Below are 23594 nucleotides of genomic sequence, written 5' to 3'. Positions count from 1 at the left end.
CTGTGTTGATTCAGAGACATGGGAATTTAAAGAAACCTATTGCATACTTCTCTGCAGTACTTGATCCCATTGCAAAAGCATTGCCAGGTTGCTTGAAAGCAGTTGCAGCTACAAGTGTTAGTCTTGAACAGAGTGAAGGAATCATCATGGGATTTCCTGTAAAGGTTTTTGTGCCTCATTCAGTTGAAATATTGCTGACAAGAGGTAAAACTCAGCATTTGACAAGCAGCAGATTGACAAAGTATGAGAAAATCATACTAGGAGCAGATAATGTTTCGATTTCAAGATGTTTAAATCTAAATCCTTCTACATTACTGCCTGATTCTGAGATCATTGATAACATCGAAACAGAACATGAATGTTTAGATGTTATGGAATTCTGCACGAAACCAAGACATGATATCAAAGATAGACCTTTATCTGAATCAGATTTTGTCTACTTTGTAGATGGCTCTTGTTTGAGATCAGAAGGAGGTGTCTTGAAAGCCTCATATTCAGTCTGCACAGTTGCAGATGTTGAAGAAGCATCATGTCTTGAAGGAGTTCGATCAGCACAAGTGGCTGAATTGATTGCTTTAATTCGTGCTTGTGAAGTATCAAAGGATATAAGAGTTACCATCATTACTGATAGTCAGTATGGGTATGGAGTTGTACATGATTATGGACAACTCTGGTCTCAGAGAGGCTATATGACATCAGCAGGATCTCCAATTAAAAATGCAATTTTCATTAGGAGATTAATTGAAGCAATACAATTGCCGAAAGAAATCGCAATTGTCAAGTGTGCAGCGCACACAAAAGGAGTTGATTATATCTCAAAAGGCAATGCATTTGCAGATGAAACGGCAAAATACTGTGCAAGAAAAGGTTATTCATACAATCGGGAAAGAAGTAAAGAAACTGATTCAAATTCATTAATGCTAACAACAGTTGTAGAAACATGGAATGAGATTAAAGAATTACAAAATGAAGCAGATGATGAGGAAAAAGATCTGTGGTTAAGATCAGATTGTAGACCACGTGAAGAAGATGGAGTGTGGGTTTACAAAGATGGCAGAATAGTCTTACCGAATTGTTTAATTGCAGATATGGCCAGATTATATCATGGTCCAGCACATCTTGGAAGAGATTCTATGATTAGACTTTTCAGAGAAACTTGGTTCAATACTAAATTCAGAACAATTGCAGAATCTTTTTGTCAAAGGTGTTTGTCTTGCCAACAAATGAATCCAAACAGAAAATCATTGGTGGGGACAGGAATAATTGGTCGAGAGGGTGGTCCTTTTACCAGGTTACAGATGGATTTCATTGAAATGCCCTTACACAATTGCTTAAAATATGTTCTTGTAATCGTTTGTTTATTTTCAAGATGGGTAGAAGCATTTCCTACAAGACATTGTGATTCAATTACAGTAGCAAAACTACTGCTCAGAGAAATTATCCCAAGGTACGGTTTTCCAGTCACTATTGAGAGTGATGGAGGAAGCCATTTCGATAACAAACTGATGAAGTTAATTTGTGAAGCTTTGAGCATTGAGCAGAAAATACACTGTGCATACAGACCAGAGGCATCTGGGGTAGTTGAACAGATTAATGGAACGATTAAAAACAGAATTGGAAAAATGTGTCTTGAAACAGGTGTAAAGTGGACAGATGCTCTTCCACTTGTTTTGATGTCATTAAGAAGTACACCAGATAAAAAGACAGGTTTGAGTCCTCATGAAATTTTAATGGGAAGAGTTATGAGGCAAGCTTTTGTACCTGTAGGTAAACTGTTGAGCATAAATGACAGTGCTATTTTGGATTACTGTAAAAGGTTATCTGATATAGTGACTTCTGTGTCTAATCAGGTGGGAACTGAAGCACAATCAAATGAGAAAGTTTTGACACATGACCTGAGACCTGGTGACTGGGTCAGAACGAAAGTACATCGGAGAAGAAATTGTCTGGCTCCTAGATGGCAGAAACCTAGGCAAATAATTTTGATCACTACTAATGCTGTAAAATGCAAAGGATTGAAACGTTGGATTCATCCTAGTCATACTATCCCAGTACCAACTCCTGAAAGTTCTGATATTGAAAGTGATACTACAGATGATTCTGATTCTGAAGTAGAAGGTGAAATAAATCCAGATCCTGAAGATCGACAAGAAGGTCGACATCTGGAACCTGTATCTGTGAATAAAAATTCAACAAGGAAAGACTTGGAAATTATTGAAATTGATTCTGAAGGTGAAGAGAATCTGCTAAAAGGAAAGATAACTGAGGATTCAGTTGTTTCTATTAAAGACAGAGAAGCGAAACAAAAAGAAGTTTCAGACCAGGAGAGTATCGAAAAGCAGAAAACAAGCTCTGAAGTAAGGAACAGAAATCCAAAATCTGGGAAGTTGGAGGTAATCGAAGAAGAAGAAGAAGACGAATTACCAAGTACCAGTATTGGAAATCAGAGAAGTGTTCCTGAAGGAGTAAAACTGCCGAATAGAGAAGTTCCTGAGTCAATTGAAATTTCAGACTACGAAACTGAAGAAAGTGACGTGGATGGTGCAAGTGAAAACAGAAAGAAAAGGGCTTGGAAGTCAGAATCAAATGCTTCTGAACCAAAGAAGAAATACGTGAGAAAGGCAGACTACTGGCCTGGTGGAAGATTGAGAGTCAGGTTGATCAAGAAACCTAAAGAGCAAGTTGAAGAAATCAGTAGTCAAAAGAGTCCTGGAAAGGAAGTGGGAGTTGGAAGGAAAATTGAAGTGGTGTCAAGAAAAGGAAAAAGAATAGTGAGACCAAACCAGAAATACAAGTCTCCTGAGTGGACTTATTTAGTAATTCCACCCGTTATTGACATTTATGGTAGTAGTGAAGAAGAAAACGAAATAGAAGAAATTAGTGACAATGATTGAAGTACAGAAATTTTAATTTGACAAAAGGCTGAAGAAATTTTGTTAGCTGACATAAGGTCGAAGAAAAACTGTTTAGTTGAAGAAATCTTATGTATGACATAAGGTCGAAGAAAACTTGTTTAGGGTTTTAAAAATAAAATTATTTTAAAAGGGGGGTATAAATAGTTTAAGTCTTAGAAATTTTAAAATTAATTTTGTTTTTAATTTTGTGGCAAAACTAACCAAAATGCCTTATGTTAAGGAGAGCACTTCAAAGTGTTCTGTTTTTAAGAGATGGTGTAAGATGACTCTGGTGTGTCTGCTCATTTTAATTCTGCTCTGGTTAGTTTTAGCTGTGATCATCCCATTAGAGATGAATAGAGAATTACACAAAGTTAACATGACAAGCAAAGCTTTGGTTAGTCAAACTAAACATAGTGTATCTGCTAAAGTTATTGATCATCAACCTAACTTTCATCAAGATAAATCTATTAGTGATTTTTCAAGTAATACATTCACAAAGCTTTTGAGTGAATATGTCAAGGTAATGGATGCAAAAGACTGCTATGTCTGCGTCAAGTTACCTGCTTCTGTTTCTGAGGGAGTGACATACAATATGCTTCCTCTCACATATGGTGTAACATGTAGTGTGTTAACTAGCTTATTTTATCAAACTGGACGCTTAGAATATTACTATTCAGATTTTGACGAGATTTTTGCGAATATAAAGATTGAGGGTGCTTTAAATAAGCACAAGAAAGCTAAACAAATGAGAGAATTTTTCCTTGTTACTAACGAACTCACTTACGAGTATGCTTACAAGAATAATCTAACATGCAAATTGAGTGCTGAGGGAAAGAAATTTTTGAATATGGTTGAAGAGAGAAGAGCAATTTACAAAAGAAATGAATTAGTCAAGCAGACTAAGTCAAAATTCTGGCAAAAAGAGGATGAGAAATTAAATGGCAAAATGCTTGAAAATGTTGCAATTCACATAGATAAACCAGTTAGTGGAAAGCTTTGCATTAGAAGAGATAATACACTTTTTGATAATTATTTTGTAGGTGCAAGTAACTGCGAAGACACTTATCAGATTTTGGGAGGTTGGGGATTCAAAGGTGGAAAAGATCCAATCTTCCCTGGGATTTATTTTGTTTGTGGTGACAAAGCCTACTACAACCTTCCAGACCATTGGTATGGAACTTGTTATGTGGGAATTGTTTTTCCTAAAGTGTTTCATGTTGATAGAGATTCAGAAGGATTGTTCAAAATTCATAATTATGTAAATAGAGTCAAAAGAGAAACTTTTACAGAAGTTCTGGGAGATATTTTTCAAGCAGTGATACCTTTTGTTGGTATAACCCTAAATGCAGGGAGAATTAGAAAACTGTCCACAATTGTTGACAGATTGTCAACAGACACAGCTGATGGATTCCAATTAGTGAATGTTGAAGTAGTTGCAATCAGATCTATGGTAATTCAAGATCGACTTGCTTTAGACATACTCCTAGCAAAAGAGGGAGGAGTCTGTGGCATTTTACATGTACAACATTGTTGCACATATATACCTGATGAAAGTAAGAATATTGAGATGTACATTAAAAACATTACACAAATGCATTCAGAGATAATTCCTTTAGAAGAAGATGATTTTACAGGGAAACTTTCTAAAAGGTTCCAAGCAATTAAAAATTGGTTTCATGATATTGGTAGTTCAATTCTTGGTAAGATTTTGGCACCTTTGATTATAATAGTATTCATTTTTATTTTGACAAAAATAGGTTGTTTGTTGCATAAGAGAAAGAAACAGTTGAAAGAAAAGAAAAGAATCTATAAACTTAGAAAAGAAGAAGAAAGGGAGATTGAATTACAGGAGTTACATAGAGAGCGTTATGCTAATTCCAAAGATTATGCAGAAACAGATTTTTAGGATTACTGATACAAATGAATTTGAATCAATTTCTCGGAAATTTAAATTACCAAAATTTTGGGTGTTGGTGTGGTGATTTGTTAATCACCAGATGAGGGAGTTGATGGAGCGAGATAGAAAACAAAATTTTGTTTAAACTCGCAAAGTCACATTTCCATAACATGAATAATAATATTAATAATTTGTAATGTATCGTGTTAATACAACCTAGATTAAACTTTACACATGGGGGGGACTAACATGTGTGCTCATAAAACGTGCATAAATGTTGCATCTTTTTGTTCGTGCAAAATAATAAAATAATTTGTCGTTTTCGTTTTTGTCATTACTAACTGCAGCAAACTTAAAAGAAGCATGTGCTTATTTTGCTTTTCCTTGTCTATGTGATGTCATTTCTACTATTCTAGGTGCACATAAGTTTCATGGATTTATGAAGACTGGTAGATATAAACGCTGCTTTAATTGTTTGCATTTGCTAGGTAACATTAGACTAATCGGGAGGGTTAATTAATTAGTAAACCTAGGGTGGATACAGAATCAACATTATTTCTTACATTAATATTTTTCTTGTTTTTGTTTATTACTAGAAAGCATAAGTTGCCTACTTTTGGGCCTAGTTTGCTCGAGTTTGCTAAAGCTGAATTTTACTTCTGCACAAGTCACGAGAAGCCCATTCTGAAAAAGTGTTCGTCAAAGCTGCATTCACTAAGCAAATCTGACATGCTGTCACCATTTTGTCGGACGTGGCCAAGGTCGGAAGCAAGTGATAAAGGACAAATTTGTCAGCTTTAACTTGGCACCCGCGGAAATGAAATGAACACTGTGAGAACATTAATTTACAATTGTTGCAAACCAAGGAAGCTCCTGGTTGCATTCGGAAAAGACAATGGTCTTTAAGAAACGTGACCTAATGGAACTTTTGAAATATGGGTGACATGTCACTTGTCACTCTCAACCAATGGGACTTCGAGGATTTATGAAAACTTTCCTTCGCTTAGTTTAGCTAGCATAGAAAGGTATAAAAAGTCATGCCCTTAGGGATGGGCTGGCTGCTGCTTTCTGACTTTCCGATGAGGGTGAAGTGCTGCTGGACTTTGCGTGGAGCACGTAAGAATTCTCAAAGAACTTTACTTTATTTTCCATTTATTTAGCTTAGCTAGGGACTTAAGGTTTAGAAATGCTAAACTGCTAAAATCTTACTTAAACTTTGAATTTCTTACAAAAATGTATTTTTCCTCATGAAGCTTTTCAAACATGCTTACTTTAATGCTAATAAAACTACAATAATAAAATTACATTTTGAGATACCATAATTTAGTAAATAAAATCTTACTTTTGACAAACAAGCTGGTCTTGGTTATTCAGAAGTTCAGGTTACTATTAGCTAGATCCCATCGCCAATGGTGGTCGTTTAAATGATTAGGATTTATTCTAATGATAATATTCCTTCCGCAGATGTATAAAATTGTATATGGTTTGAAACTAATGTGTATATAGATTTAATCTGACCACCTGATTCAGTAGGCCCAAAATATGTCATGTTTATAAATGGGTCCATAAATTAGTGTAGAAATTCGTTTATAGGTTATGAAGTTGGGTAGCGTTGTTTATGATATATTTTCTATAGGCCGCTGGATCACTTTTGTAGAAGACACTTGATGAAATCGACCCAAGTGACTGCCAGAGAGATGCCCTTTCAGCCCTTATTCGAAACGCGTTATCATATCTTTATAAATTTTACTTGGCAAAAGCCCAGGCAGATTCAGATCTTCCAATCACCTTTCAGCAATTTAAATACTTCCTCTCTGGATTTGATTCAACAGCATTAAAGCAAAAATTGACAAAGCCAAAATGTCTGCTGTTTTGTAAAATGAAAGTGCTTCTTCATTGATTGGCCACTTTGGGTGTGTGGTTGTACAGACTCGTGTGTGTGTAAATGTAAGAATCATTCAAAGCAAGGATAAATAAATGAATGGATGCATGGACGAAAGGGTGAGTGACACTAGATTGATGGATGGATAAAATGAATGATTGATTGCATAGTTGGATGGTGGAATGGATGAGTGAATGCATTGATGAATGAATGAGTTCATGAATAGATAAACAAATGAGGGAGTGGCTGGACAGTCCACTGGATGACTAGTTGAGTACATGGAAGGATTGAATGAGTGAATATTCCTCATTCCTCTTTGAAAGCTTATTTTGTGTTTTTTGGCCATCCCTCACTCCTGGCTCATAATTCTGAAAAATACCTACCCACGCCACAAAATGTCTTTTTCTGAAATATGTTGTACTCAAACCTTGCAAAGAACCCTTATAGAGATCAAAGACCTGATAAGTTGGGGGTGTGGACGCCCCGAAAAAAATGACCCTCATGAATAGAAACTAAACACAAGGGAGTTGGGCCAGAAATAGAGTAGTTCAAGAGTGTTCTGACCATTGTTTGTGGTCGGCTCATATGGGTGACAGCCAAGGACATTGGAACAATACTTTGGAACTGCTGCTATTTTGAGGTAAGCTACAGGTGAACAGCTATTAGGCCTAGCCTTTGTTGCCAATGGGTCAATCAATGGCGTATGCTGTGGGGTTTCTAGTAAGCAGCTCTGAGCATAGTTCGACATTTAGCAAGTTGGCAGACTTGTGAGATGTGCTGACACCCTGATAATGTGGACAAGAAGCATCCCTGTTTTATGTTTGTGATTCTAATATGTTGCCTTAAAGCCCTTCTTCTATTTCAATGCATCTGATGCTTGCCATTGTGAAATTAGATGATCTATCCGTGTATTTCTCCTTACTTTAAGAACCGAACCATATCGGGACTTTACAGGTTGATTTGCTGTTCTGTGGGCCCTGTCTGATATCAGATAATACCATATGGCTGCAAGACGGTACATACAATTACAGATGTTGCTGTGGGCTGCGGGGGAAGTGGACGTGTTTCCAGCTGGTTATGTGCAGAGGCGTCTTCCTGCTCTTCCTCTGCTGCTGGAGCCTCCTGTGCTCCTCTGTGGAGCGGCGGAGGTGCCGGAGAGCTCTTAGAAGCTGCCAGTTCTCTTGGAGCAGCCGCTCCTTGTCTTTCTGGGCATCTCGATGCTGCTGCTCCGCCAGCTCGCGCTCATGGTTGGCACTCGTCAGCTCCTTCTGCAAACCCTGGAGTCTGGAGGACAAAAACATTTTCTCATACGCGATGCACAAAAGGACTCGTTCTATTGACTTGTGATGTATTTTATGCTTTTCTGGCAGCTGACATCCTCCCACACCCATCTTTTTCTTTCTTTGCTCGTAAACAACAACCTTTTGTTCAACATATACTTTGTTGCTTCCCTCTCCGACTGCAACGCTCTACTTCGAACATAAGTGTGCAATTGTAAGAGCAAAGTCTTGGAATGTAGGTGTGTATATTGCTTGTGCACCTGGCTCACAACTTAACGAGGGACTGATAGCTCTGGAGAGGATGGTGTGTGAGAATGGTCATGTCTCTGTCTCTGAGGAGCCTGGGAGAACTTTCACCCTTTAAAAAAGATTTGAAGACTTATCTTTTCCCCAGGGCAGTGTAACTTTGTGATTGTGTAATTGGTCAGGTAGAGTCAAAGCGCCAGGATACCCTTTGGGTGACAGTTTTGCGCTATAGAAGTATGCGATACATACATACATAAATACAATGGCAACTTTCTGATGGCTCTACTGGAGACTAAAATGACGAGATAGAGTGAAATACGCTGTACCAAGAGAAAGTTTACCTAGTGCAAGGTCTCATGTTTACAGTGACGTAGGTGTTCCATTTCAAACACAATTTTCTTGGGCGGAGTGTTCAAAGTGTAACATCTGTTAGTTGTGCCCTGTAGTGAACAAGACACCAATAACAAAATATTAGATATGAGAGGAATCTTTATAGAATTTCTAATGATGTTCACCCACAAACCGAACCAGGAGTTAAATATACAAAATTTTGGAGATAACGAATTCTAAATTGCATTTTTTTGAGAATCGCAATTAGGATATCGCTACTCCTAATGTAGGAAACTTATTGAATTTCAATTAGCGATTCCTATTGGGTTGAAAATCGACGATCTCCTGACTATTAATGAGGTAGGTCACAGTTTGGGAGCCATTAGGAATCACAGCAATAACCAGGATGGTGACCTGCTGGAGTCAGCAAACCACAATGTCCTCTGATTGCTTTTTAATAAAGCAAACTTTTTTTCTTTGAAATGAAGTTCCTTTCACTTAAAGGAAAACGGGATGCTTTTCAAAAGACAAATTAAAATTTTAAGTTTCATTTCTTAAGTGTTGGCAATGGTCCGTGGGACCACTGTCTGCTCTCAAATAATATATATTTTTTAACATACGTAAAGGGGAAGGTGCTCCATGGAGACCCCTACCCATCTGTGAATGGTTATCACCTCCTTCACAGTGTTTGTGACAAATGAACAATTTGCGACTGTAATTCAGTTACCAAACATTAATGCATACTACTGAGAATTGGTATTTGGAACGGGCACCCTAAACACATCCCATCCAAATACCGTATCACATACCCAAATAGCAATTCGGTAGCAAATGACTGAATCATGATTTGGCTTTTGCACATTAAAAAGTGCTTTTTTGCATTCACAAATGGACCGATTCTGCAAATCAGGCCATTTGCGACCTCACAAAAAAAGCTTTTTATGTATCCCCAGGGGCTAAACTAGAATCACGACCATTAACAGCAGTTAAAGAGAGAACCACAACTTAGGAGATGTGGGTGTGGAAGTGCTGAATATTCAGCTTAGGACAGCAGTAAAAAGAGTGGAGAGAGATAGAGTTAGAGAGATATGAATGGGTATAGAGAGAGCTAGAGAGAGACGGACAGAGGGATTTTGCAACATCTTTCCAAAACGACTCCAGCTGTGGACAGCAGTACTTCCACATACAATTTCACCACATACTAGTAGAACAGCGTGGTCACACCTTTCCTGTAATCTGTGATATGCCTTTTTCTGGCTGTGTGGTGAAAGAATTGTGCTGAATATAAAGTGGCACATTTTGGACAATACTGTTGCAGTAGATAATGCTAACAATTGAATATACACTTTTATATGTTATAAATCATCATATTAACTTTATTTTATTTGCAAGCATTACCCTGGTTTAAGGGAGCAATGACAAATGGGCCTAAAACCCATGCAGCCAGAGAAGGTGATGAAATGGGCAAATACACTTGTAAATCATGAGTGCATCTCTGCCCCTCTTCAGTCATCAAGGAACGTTTCCAAACCCTGGCTCCAGATACCTCTTCAAAGCGTCCCTAGCACAAGGGATAATACCCAGATGCATAAAACATGCTGTAGTCATCTCACTTTTGAAGAAACCAATGTCTAATACACATGTCCTGGCCAATTACCGACCAACCTCATATCTACCAAAACATCGCAAATTGAAGTTAGAAGATACCTATAGGAACACATGCAATAAAATACACTGTTCTGTTACTATCGATTGGTTTTATCCCTACAAGAGGTATGGAGACTGTGCTAGAAGACATCAGAACATTTTCCCAGAAAAAAAACACACCTGGTCACATCTTATGACATGGTGGAACACAACAATCTGTTCATAGTGATATACTGGAATCCCATGTGCACGAGCCATTGGATCCATTTATTCCTCTAAAATCGTGGTCCACAAATGCATATAACTGGTTGAACCCTTTACTAGTAACCCCCTTACATGGTACCACATAGTGCATCCTTACTCTATCCTTGTTTTTTTCAACAGAGGCACATACCCACGAACCCACTGGCTCATTTAAATCAGTGTTCTCCATAGTCAGTCCTGGAGGGCCAGATCCATAGCAGATGTTGAAGATAACTATATTTATCTAAATGGGGATATGCAAAAAAACTGTCATGGATCCGGCCCCCCAGGACCGACTTTGGAGAACCCTGAATTATAATTGAACAATACAATATATACCACAGATTACGGAATGGCTTGTGCCATGTGTAACTACTAGGACTTTACGTATCTAGGCAGGGACTGTCTGAAACTGGAGCAGCTGGCATGATGATAGAAGTTTGGGTGCAGACCCGAGGTTTGAGGGATTCTAAAGAAATTCAGCTTTGAGAAGTATGAAGCATGAGCATGGAGAAGTCACAGAGATTTTGTCTAAAAAATTCGCAGATGACACAGTGAATACACTTACCCTGGCTGAACTTCACAGAGCCTGTCAAAAATAAATCAGTCAACACCATGGCACATCCATGTAGCTAACATTGTGCGATCTAATAGCAGTTTTTATATGACTCTATATATTTTTTTTTCACATTTATAGAGCGTTCTATAACCCTGCGGGCATCATGGCACTAAGACATCAGGGAAAAGCTGGCGGGTGAAGCTACAGAGCTGAGCCAGAAAATCATATTTTAGGGAAGAGCCACGTCTTGACTTTCCTATGGAACATCATCAGGTCCTGTATTCTCCTTATTTCCAAAGGAAGAGGATTCCAGAGCGGTCATCTGCCACGCCAAACACTCTTCCCCCAGAGTTACTCTCTTTGTCCTAGGAATCCTGACAAGATTAGCAGTCGAAGAGCGGAAGTTGCGTGCAGGTTCATACCATTTAAACCTGCCCTGAAGCAGTTTAGTTCCTAGTCCATGAAGTGCCTTGAACACTATACAGAGGGATTTGAACAAAATCCTTTGTGTCACCGGGAGCGTGTACAGCTCCTCAGACGCCTGGGTTGTGGATGTACGACATGCCCATGTCAGTGCAAGCTTCACTGCTGCCACCTGGATACTCTGGAGCCTTGCAATCAGGTATCCAGGAGACTCCCAGAGCAAGGCATTGCAGTAATCCAGGTGACTCAAAATAATGCTCCTAACTACTGTGATTCTTGCCTGGGCTGGTAGCACTTTACGGAGTCCCCGGATAAGAGTGTAGCAGCCTTCCACCAGTTTGTTGACTTGGGATTCCAAATTCAGCTTCTCATTAAAGCTGACCCCCAGATTGCGTACTGTGCTCACTGGTGCCAAAGGAACAACAGTGGGTATGGGCCAAAAGTCAGCTGGTAACACCGATGGGACGCTACCCACCCTACAGTGCAGAATATCTGTTTTCTCATTATTAAATTGCAACCAGTTGTCCCTCAGCCAATTCACAATTTCTCGCATGCACGCATGAAAAGTTTCCTGGGAGTCAGTATGGGAGCCATCCAGGGACACGATAAGCTGGGTGTCATCGGTGTAATTAACCACGCTGATATTATGGGTTTTAATGACATCAAGGAGTGGTCGCATGTATGTGTTAAACAGTATGAGGCTGATTGAAGACCCCTAAGGTACCCAATGTTCATTTTTGGTAAATTCCGATTGAAATGGGGGAGTGCAACTTCCTGACATCTATCAGACAGATAGGAACACATCCAGCTCAGTGCCACACCTGCCACTCCCAGAGCTTTCAGCCTTGCAAGGAGGAAGATATGGTTTACCGTGTCGAATGCGGCCGCATTCGAAGATTGTCCAAGAGGGTCACCAAGGCTGTCTCCATTCCATGGCCTGGCCTGAACCCAAATTGCTCATCTTCTAAGTCATTATTTGTCTCCACAAAAAGGGACAATTACCTACTTACCAAACATGCCGCGATTTTAACTCGGTATGGTAAGAGGGAGATTGGTCTGCAGTTCTTAAGGCAGCCTAGGTCCAGTGTAGGTTATTTCAGGAGTGGGTGTTATCATTGCCTGTTTCCAGCAGGGTGGCACCACCCCGATGCTGAGGGACTGGCCACACAACTTGTGTAAGATTGGAAAGATCTCCGGTCCCAATTCTTTCAATATCTTTTGGGGAATGAGATCCAATGGTGATCCTGAGGAAATTCCCAGAGCTACTCGGACAAACTCCTATTCCGATGGCATCTCAAACTCATCCAGGGTGAGCTTGGGGATTGATGGAGCAAGGTTATTATCCCTGTCTTGGTTGATCCTTAATATTTCTCCCCATCCCGGTCCAGGGAACCAGATAGGGTCACAGGTTTCAAACCTTCCGCAATCTTACTAATTTTCTCTTGGAAGAATGTTGCCAATCCATCACATAGCTCCTGAGTTGGTGGGCGTTCAGCATGGTCGGATGGTACACTCTATCTGACCACGCTGAACACCGGTGCCATTTTCTGCCCCGCTGTTTAGACCAAGCTTTCTTCATATCAGAGAAGCTGCTACGGTGAAAATATACACGGGTCCTGTGCACCGCTTTTTATACTTGTGCCTGAAGAAAAAATTTACGTTCAGATTATACAATATGAAGCTGTCCATGTGAGAGCAGAAGAAGGGAAACAAGTGATTATAGAAGATTGTTCGGTTTTTGAACGGCACAAATACAAGTCGTATATGAATACACATTTATCAGAGACCTTATCATGCTCTATTAATGATTAGGTTTATGCCTTCATCCTACTGAACTATCTTCCCTTCAAACTTTACAAATTAGTGTGTGGCTATTCCTGAGGAAGGCATTAGATATGCCGAAAAGTGTGTAGAAAGTTTTTCAAGATATTGCCACTTTTTTAATGTTGTCTTTGTATTTGTCATTTTTATAAAGATTGATGTAATGTATATTGTGCAATGGACATGATTTTTAAATTATTAAGGAAAATCTCTTTTTTAACAAACAATAATTAAAGTGATAACACATTTCATATCTTTACTTCTTTCTGTCTCTCCTTATATTATATTGTTGATGTTATCTGAATTTGATTGCCTAGGAGTTACTTTCTTTACATTAATTTTACCCTGTCCTAGGAATCGTACTCATTACTGTTCAGGGGGTCCTTGTTTTTTTCATTAATTTGCATCCTGTGCAATATTGAAAGCACTTGAAATTTGAGAAGCGGAGGTCTGTTCCATGTTATGTCTATATGTGCGTGGGATTGGCCTAAGCTGAATAACCAGCAATGTAGTTTTCTGCTCTTGAACACGGCATACAGATGAGTACTCAGAGCACATCAGAAATAGTGGAAGGCAGACAGTTCCCATGCGAAGTAGAGAAAACAGAAGTGTTTATGAGAACCAGTGCATTTAGAGTCGTGTGGAAAAAGCAGCTAAAATGGCTGTAATGCAAGGTACGAACTCATACTAACTTAGCAATGTTCGTTGGCACCTCCCACAACACCCTCCCCTTTCGGCAGTCCAACGCAATGTGAGCAAAGTAGAACAGAGTCCAAAAAGTCTGAGCCAAGAAGAGCAGATATCCAATATAAGAAAATTAAGTAGACGAAGAATGTCAACAGTGTAGAAAACAGAAAAATGTAATACCACGGTGAGAGAGAAAAAAACATGTGGCACAGCCAAATTAATCCATCAGTGTGTTAGAGCAGTAAGTAGCAACAGCTTCCAATAGGAAATCATTATTTTCGTCTGAAAGAGTAGACGCCATCCAATTGAGCAATTAGAAGGAGCAAACATGCTCAATGCTTATCGGTGCTTCCAGCACCATAGCAGGGCAACTTGCGTGGTACTCGATGTAACTCTGTTGCAGGAAATCATGTGCAGACGTACATACATCCCACTGAGCTAGCACACCAAGTGCAGCAGCATATGCCATGAAACCAATACTGGAACATTCACGCTCATGATTCACCAAAGGGTTCATCATTAAGGAAAATCCGGGTTAGGCGACACTGTGATTGTGAGGCATAGATCCAACGCCCATTGTAAGGGACAGGACATGCATGAGAACACTGACTGGATGCAAGTATACCAGGGATAGCGGAAAGACAAATTGCAAACCACGCTGAGAGTGGCCAGCGGCAAGGTGCCATAATAGTCAAGCATGCGGTTGCAAAGTAGCTGTAGTAGGGCTGGGTTGTGAACAAGCACACTTGGAGCAGCCATTTCTGAGCATGCAGATCAAGAGGAAAAGTCTGGCAGCCAAAGCTAGTCGAAGTAGCTACCCGCCGAAATCACTTGAGAAAATACAATAAATGAAGGCAGGGATCACACCAAAAATAGTTTGAAAACAGTTACAGGGCCGGATCTCACAAGCTAAAGCTGTTGTATGCGAAGCATTGAAAATAGAATGAATTAGTTCACCAAAATGTTGTGGGAAATCAGTGTTTAAAAGATTATGAACTTCTGTTGTCGTGTTGGCCAACTGCCGGACATAAGTCTCAAGGGCAGAAGTGAAAGAAACTTCTTTCTGGGACAATAAGACTCTTATTCGGCTCAGCTTGTCGAACTCTGGCTTCAAGGTCGGAATGGAAGGCCAAATCGAGGTATCGAAACTCCTCTGTGCGGGAGGAAACAGCACGTTTTTACAGCAAATTACACGTTGTGACACAGTCACAATGTATGGAATACCTTTTAAGATGCCACAGCATTTTTCATTATTCAAGAGTAAATAACTGCCATTACACCACATTGTTTCATTTGTTGTTGATATTGTACAAGATGATGTATCTGTGTTATATCATGGTCAGACCAATTGCAGCTCGCGTCTGTGCCTTTAGAAACCAGTTCATCGGCTCGCAGCTATGCGCCAGCATGCCCGAAGCTCTGTCTCTGTGACCCAACCGGTTAGTTCGTAGGTGTGTCTCTGCTAGCTAGCCCATCGGCCCGTTGCTGTTCCTCTGCAAGTCACCCTGTTGACTTGCAGCTTGGTCTTCAAGCTCTACCTCTGCGAGTTAGGCCGTTAGCTCGTAGCTGTGTCTCTGCTAGCAGGCACGTTGGTCCGTTGCTCTGACTCTGTGAGTCAGACCACAGCTGTCCCTCTGTGAGGCAGTATGCTGCTGTGCCTATGTAAGCCGACGGCCCGTAGCTCTCTCTCTGCGAGCCAATATATATATTTACTGAAAAAAATATAGGTTTTACAGACAATATAGTTAGAAATTAGCATTTAAAAAACCTTTGGAATTCACTGAAAAAAACATAGGTTTTACAGACGTTATAGTTACAAATTTGCATTTAAAAACCCATTGAAAATCACTGAAAAAACCATAGGTTTTACAGACAATATAATTAGAAATTTGTATTTAAAAAACCATTGAAATTTACTGAACAAAACCATAGGTTTCATGGGCGTTATAGTTATCTGGACATTTCACACGTACAAAACCATAGAAATTCCCCCGTTATAGTTAGTTCAGCTAACTATAACTCGCGTCCCCACAATGCACTTGAAAATATATCCAAATATGTGGATTATCTTTTACAGCCACTGGTCCAAGCATTACCATCATACGTCAAAGACACCGGTGAATTCCTTAGAATCATCAATGGAATCACCTGGGATAAAGGCTAATTACTCATGAGTATTGATGTACGCAACCTTTACACGTGTATTACCCAAAATCAGGCATTGACTCTTGTAGGTACTTTCTGAAGGGGAGATCATTGTCTTTCCTTCTCCATACTGAAATGCTCTTAGAGATGATCCATATCTGCCTTAAAAAAAAAAATTCTGTTTGACAATCAGATGTACAGACAAACCCAGGAAACAGTGATGGGAACTTGCTTCGCCCCCAGCTTTGCAGGACTTTACCTCAGCTGGTGGGAGAAGCAAGTTGTCAACAACATCAGACAGTTTAATGACCACGTCGTCCTCTGGGTTAGATATATAGACAACATCTTCTGCATCTGGAGAGGTACGAAAGTCCAGGTGCAGGAGTTTGTGGTTTTTTTGAATGACAACTCACTAAATCTACAATGTACAAGTGAAACCAACACTAACACGATTGAATTCCTGGATCTGAAACTAGAGATCCATGATGACAAAATAACAAGCAAGTTGTTCAGGAAGAGCACAGCAGGCAATAGCCTGTTACATGCAAATAGCTGTCATCCCAAGAATGTAATCCACAGTATCCCTTTTGGTGAGTTACATAGGGCCAAAAGAAATTGTAGCACTGAGGAAAGTTACTCTGAAGAAGAAAACATCATGACTCTGAGATTCTTAGCACGAGGATACAGTAGGGCCACCAACAATCAGGCTATATCTAAAGTGGAGAAATTAAAGCAAAATGATTTGCTCATTCCAAAAGACAAAACCAAAAACAAAAATGAACACATTAGATTTATCACCACTTATCACAACCAAGCTTGGGAGGTGAGGAAAAGTTTAAAGAAATTTTGGGAGGTGTTAAAAACCGATGAAGATTTGAGAGAATAAGTAGGAGAATAATCATCTTTTATATTTAGAAAAGCTAAATCTCTAAAGGATTCATTGAGCAGGAGTCTGGTAAACCAAGTAAAGATACAGAGTGGTGTCCAAGGCTTTTTTTTTTTAACCTATAATCAGTGCAAAGCCTGCAAATTCAGCCACAGTTGTAAATCCATAAAAATCTGTAGTGAGAAACCCCCATACAAAATCATGAAGCATGTGACCTGCAACACTGAGTATGTTATGTATGCCCTGAAATGTCCCTGTGACAGATTTTACATAGGGAGCACGGTCCATAAGGCGAGAAAGACGGTGCTTGAACATCTTCATGCTATAAAGAGAAATGACAAGCAATATTTTGCGGCTCGTCATTTTAGCACAAGCCACAACGAAAATGCCAACATTCTCAAATTCTATGTCCATGACTGTATACCACTCAGGGAAAGAGGGGGCAACAGGACTTTGGAATTAAGAAAGCTTGAGTCCAACATGATTATCAAATACAATACCTCGTGTCTATCGGGTCTGAACCTGGATGAAGAAATGTCTGTTCATTAAAGATAAATATTGTGATTATAGCTGTTCCCATACTTTATACAGATGTTTTTAAGGTTTTTTGATTTTATTGGAATTGTTATTTTGAGCACTTTAGATCAAATTTTTAATATGACTGTCTCCGCCTGGTCTGTTACAGAAACCGAAGCGGAATGGAGAAGAGCTCTAATATCTATCGATTAAAATCTGATTAATTTATTTGACACACTTTTAGGTGCTGAATAATTTTTTGCTCACTTGAGCAGGACTGCTATTTATCGAAATAATCTGCATTGATACTGGTGCAGGCAGGCAATGATGGCCCCACTGTATTGCGATCAAAGTATGAGGTTATCGGTTTGCCCACTATGGCTGAAGCGATAGATCTGAGTTCCAGTTGGAATGGACATTTTATTGTGATGATAACAATATTTTACACATAAATACCCACTTGGGTTGAATCGTTTGTTTAGAAAGCAGCCATTCACTGAAGTAATTGTTTTTCAAACATGTCTGGTAATGTATCGTGTAATCATGGCCTTCATGGCGGAATATCGGCACCCTCTAGCGAAATCCATGCTTGTTTAATAATGCTATAATGATTCATTCATCTGTTAAAAATGCGTATGAGCCTCACTAAAATGCATTGTCCGCAATTGTTGAAGTTTAAAAACTTTATTGATACAGATTATAATGACCAGACAAAGTATATTTTTTATGTTCATTATTGGGCACATGTAACTTGTTTCTTTAAAAGAAAGAAAAAAAGCGCTAAACCTTGCTGTGAGAAAGGAGTGACGTAACTCCCAAAATGCGTCGGGACTTTGTGTTGCAATAAACACGTTTGTGTATAGAGGCCACGGCACCAGTGTTTTTCTTGTGAAACGAAACTATTCACTGGGTATTTATGGATATAAATATATATTTCTGTGTAGAGCCAAAACAGCGCGCACACTCGGAATAATTCTTCAGGCAGTTGTTTTATTCCAGTAACGCGTTTCAACTTCAATGCAGTCTTGATCACCCTGGCTCTACACAGAATCCCTATGTCCTGTGTGCTTCCCCTGCTTTAGCACACCAACTACCAATGGACTTGACAGAACGGAAGGAGCAAAACTGCAGAAGGATATATATATAGTCTGCTGTTTATGGAATAATAAAGCAACGAATATATATCAATAGTGACTCAAGAAGAAATTTCACTGAATTCACCAACAATTGTTATTTAATCACAATGTTGTCATAAATAAATTATCAAAAGACATTTGTTCAACATTTCAAAATGTAATATAAAGCCCCTGGAGACGGAAAGGAAGTGGTAAAGTGAGGGATGGTGACGGTGAAGGATAGTGACATATAAAACGGCCAAGTGGCCTGACTGTACTATCAATTGTACGTCAAACATAGACATATACGTCATGAATGAAGACAAAGTTTTTTAAAGAGATATCATGCTCCACATAAGAAACAAAATTTTACAAGTCATGGAGTAGAGCTGAACAGTACACAGAGCTGTCGACGTTTCGACCCCTACACAATAACAGGTATTAGTTATCTCCTTGTGGTGGGGTCTTCATCAGGACGGGGAGGGTGGGGCAGTGACCAACTGGTCGCTTGTCGAAGGAGAGGGTGGTAGGAGAGGTATTACGCCCAATCATAGAACTTCAATGCATGAATCAGTAGAGAAGTTGGACATCTTGGGTTTGAATATAAATAAATGCAAATCAAGAGTCCGCCCGTAGGTCGGTCTGGTCCGTGAGGGATGAACCACTGCTATCAAAGTATTCGGAGACCCGTACAACCGAGAAAGAAACAGGAATAAATCCGTCAGTGTTGCAGCGCGCGGTCAGCAATGACCGCGCGCTGCAACACTGACGGATTTATTCCTGTTTCTCTCTCGGTTGTACGGGCGGACTCTTGATTTGCATTTATTTATATTCAAATCCAGATGAAGACCCCACCACAAGGAGATAACTAATACCTGTTATTGTATAGGGGTCGAAACGTCGACAGCTCTGTGTACTGTTCAGCTCTACTCCATGACTTGAAAAATTTTGTTTCTTATGTGGAGCATGATATCTCTTAAAAAATCTTTGTCTTCATTCATGATGTATATGTCTATGTTTGACGTACAATAGATAGTACAGTGAGGCCACTTGGCCGTTTTTATATGCCACTATCCTTCACCCTCACCATCCCTCACTTTACCACTTCCTTTCCGTCTCCAGGGGCACTATATTACATTTTGAAATGTTCAACAAATGTCTTTTGATAATTTATTTATGACAACATTGTGATTAAATAACAATTGTTGGTGAATTCAGTGAAATTTCTTCTTGAGTCACTTTTGATATATATTCGTTGCTTTATTGCTGGGACCCCTTCTTCTCAGTACTTTGAATACCCAGGTCCCAGTGACTTCTTCTGAGTGAACCCTCTGTGTATACAGTTTATGGAATAAAGCACTGAAATTTGAACTACTTGCCGTGCGGTTGGTCCGTTGCTGATTTTCGCATCTCCAAGGGAGGAGGAAAGGCATACTGGCATCGGAATTGTGGTTGCATATATATAAACTGAGACCTACCCAGAGTTCTCTCCTTCTTTTTTGCATAATTAATGCGTCACTCTATGCCTGAAAGGGTTTTGTTTTGACTTAATACTGGGTGCTCCCTTGTGTCTGGACAAAGCTATACCTCTCTGAAGAGCTCTAATTAGAGCGAAACACTGTGTCAGGGGTTGCTTTTATTCATTTCAGGTTGGCTTGAGTTGATATTTTACCAATTCAAAGCTGTAATATTGTGCCTGGAGTGATAAATGGCTTTTGTTATTTGACAGCTCGGCAAGGACTGCACTGTACTAGTCCTATGCTTAAATACTTTGCTGTTTAAATGGCGAAAGACTTTGTCATTTTCTATCTCGGCATGGATAGCACTGTCTAATCCTATGCCTAAAAACTTTGATAGAAAAACAGACATTTGAGGTGAGCAGATCTAGAGTGTTGCTGGTGTTGAGAGTGCTCTAACAGGGGCTGCTTTCCACCTAAACTGAGACCTACCCAGAGTTCTCTCCTTCTTTTTTGCATAATTAATGCGTCACTCTATGCCTGAAAGGGTTTTGTTTTGACTTAATACTGGGTGCTCCCTTGTGTCTGGACAAAGCTATACCTCTCTGAAGAGCTCTAATTAGAGCGAAACACTGTGTCAGGGGTTGCTTTTATTCATTTCAGGTTGGCTTGAGTTGGTATTTTACCAATTCAAAGCTGTAATATTGTGCCTGGAGTGATAAATGGCTTTTGTTATTTGACAGCTCGGCAAGGACTGCACTGTACTAGTCCTATGCTTAAATACTTTGCTGTTTAAATGGCGAAAGACTTTGTCATTTTCTATCTCGGCATGGATAGCACTGTCTAATCCTATGCCTAAAAACTTTGATAGAAAAACAGACATTTGAGGTGAGCAGATCTAGAGTGTTGCTGGTGTTGAGAGTGCTCTAACAGGGGCTGCTTTCCACCTAAACTGAGACCTACCCAGAGTTCTCTCCTTCTTTTTTGCATAATTAATGCGTCACTCTATGCCTGAAAGGGTTTTGTTTTGACTTAATACTGGGTGCTCCCTTGTGTCTGGACAAAGCTATACCTCTCTGAAGAGCTCTAATTAGAGCGAAACACTGTGTCAGGGGTTGCTTTTATTCATTTCAGGTTGGCTTGAGTTGGTATTTTACCAATTCAAAGCTGTAATATTGTGCCTGGAGTGATAAATGGCTTTTGTTATTTGACAGCTCGGCAAGGACTGCACTGTACTAGTCCTATGCTTAAATACTTTGCTGTTTAAATGGCGAAAGACTTTGTCATTTTCTATCTCGGCATGGATAGCACTGTCTAATCCTATGCCTAAAAACTTTGATAGAAAAACAGACATTTGAGGTGAGCAGATCTAGAGTGTTGCTGGTGTTGAGAGTGCTCTAACAGGGGCTGCTTTCCACCTAAACTGAGACCTACCCAGAGTTCTCTCCTTCTTTTTTGCATAATTAATGCGTCACTCTATGCCTGAAAGGGTTTTGTTTTGACTTAATACTGGGTGCTCCCTTGTGTCTGGACAAAGCTATACCTCTCTGAAGAGCTCTAATTAGAGCGAAACACTGTGTCAGGGGTTGCTTTTATTCATTTCAGGTTGGCTTGAGTTGGTATTTTACCAATTCAAAGCTGTAATATTGTGCCTGGAGTGATAAATGGCTTTTGTTATTTGACAGCTCGGCAAGGACTGCACTGTACTAGACCTATGCTTAAATACTTTGCTGTTTAAATGGCGAAAGACTTTGTCATTTTCTATCTCGGCATGGATAGCACTGTCTAATCCTATGCCTAAAAACTTTGATAGAAAAACAGACATTTGAGGTGAGCAGATCTAGAGTGTTGCTGGTGTTGAGAGTGCTCTAACAGGGGCTGCTTTCCACCTAAACTGAGACCTACCCAGAGTTCTCTCCTTCTTTTTTGCATAATTAATGCGTCACTCTATGCCTGAAAGGGTTTTGTTTTGACTTAATACTGGGTGCTCCCTTGTGTCTGGACAAAGCTATACCTCTCTGAAGAGCTCTAATTAGAGCGAAACACTGTGTCAGGGTTGCTTTTATTCATTTCAGGTTGGCTTGAGTTGGTATTTTACCAATTCAAAGCTGTAATATTGTGCCTGGAGTGATAAATGGCTTTTGTTATTTAACAGCTCGGCAAGGACTGCACTGTACTAGTCCTATGCTTAAATACTTTGCTGTTTAAATGGCGAAAGACTTTGTCATTTTCTATCTCGGCATGGATAGCACTGTCTAATCCTATGCCTAAAAACTTTGATAGAAAAACAGACATTTGAGGTGAGCAGATCTAGAGTGTTGCTGGTGTTGAGAGTGCTCTAACAGGGGCTGCTTTCCACCTAAACTGAGACCTACCCAGAGTTCTCTCCTTCTTTTTTGCATAATTAATGCGTCACTCTATGCCTGAAAGGGTTTTGTTTTGACTTAATACTGGGTGCTCCCTTGTGTCTGGACAAAGCTATACCTCTCTGAAGAGCTCTAATTAGAGCGAAACACTGTGTCAGGGGTTGCTTTTATTCATTTCAGGTTGGCTTGAGTTGGTATTTTACCAATTCAAAGCTGTAATATTGTGCCTGGAGTGATAAATGGCTTTTGTTATTTGACAGCTCGGCAAGGACTGCACTGTACTAGTCCTATGCTTAAATACTTTGCTGTTTAAATGGCGAAAGACTTTGTCATTTTCTATCTCGGCATGGATAGCACTGTCTAATCCTATGCCTAAAAACTTTGATAGAAAAACAGACATTTGAGGTGAGCAGATCTAGAGTGTTGCTGGTGTTGAGAGTGCTCTAACAGGGGCTGCTTTCCACCTAAACTGAGACCTACCCAGAGTTCTCTCCTTCTTTTTTGCATAATTAATGCGTCACTCTATGCCTGAAAGGGTTTTGTTTGGACTTAATACTGGGTGCTCCCTTGTGTCTGGACAAAGCTATACCTCTCTGAAGAGCTCTAATTAGAGCGAAACACTGTGTCAGGGGTTGCTTTTATTCATTTCAGGTTGGCTTGAGTTGGTATTTTACCAATTCAAAGCTGTAATATTGTGCCTGGAGTGATAAATGGCTTTTGTTATTTGACTGCTCAGCAAGGACTGCACTGTACTAGTCCTATGCTTAAATACTTTGCTGTTTAAATGGCGAAAGACTTTGTCATTTTCTATCTCGGCATGGATAGCACTGTCTAATCCTATGCCTAAAAACTTTGATAGAAAAACAGACATTTGAGGTGAGCAGATCTAGAGTGTTGCTGGTGTTGAGAGTGCTCTAACAGGGGCTGCTTTCCACCTAAACTGAGACCTACCCAGAGTTCTCTCCTTCTTTTTTGCATAATTAATGCGTCACTCTATGCCTGAAAGGGTTTTGTTTTGACTTAATACTGGGTGCTCCCTTGTGTCTGGACAAAGCTATACCTCTCTGAAGAGCTCTAAATAGAGCGAAACACTGTGTCAGGGGTTGCTTTTATTCATTTCAGGTTGGCTTGAGTTGGTATTTTACCAATTCAAAGCTGTAATATTGTGCCTGGAGTGATAAATGGCTTTTGTTATTT

General features: G+C 39.7%; 1 protein-coding gene across 1 annotated transcript in view; it reads right to left on the bottom strand.

The window, feature by feature from the left end:
* Nucleotides 1-6448: 6448 nt before the first annotated feature.
* The window catches only part of LOC144824359 (uncharacterized), a 73260-nt gene continuing 56114 nt past the window's right edge, over nt 6449-23594 (bottom strand). The window contains exon 5 of the mRNA XM_078683472.1: nt 6449-7960. Coding sequence (XP_078539598.1) covers nt 7702-7960 — 259 coding nt within the window. The 3' untranslated portion in view covers nt 6449-7701. The remainder of the gene's footprint in view (nt 7961-23594) is intronic.

Source organism: Lissotriton helveticus, chromosome 3_1 (genome assembly GCF_964261635.1).
Source record: "Lissotriton helveticus chromosome 3_1, aLisHel1.1, whole genome shotgun sequence".
NCBI lineage: Eukaryota > Metazoa > Chordata > Amphibia > Caudata > Salamandridae > Lissotriton > Lissotriton helveticus.
The sequence above is the reverse complement of the archived record's forward strand: the minus strand, read 5'-3'. Positions and strand labels throughout refer to the sequence as shown.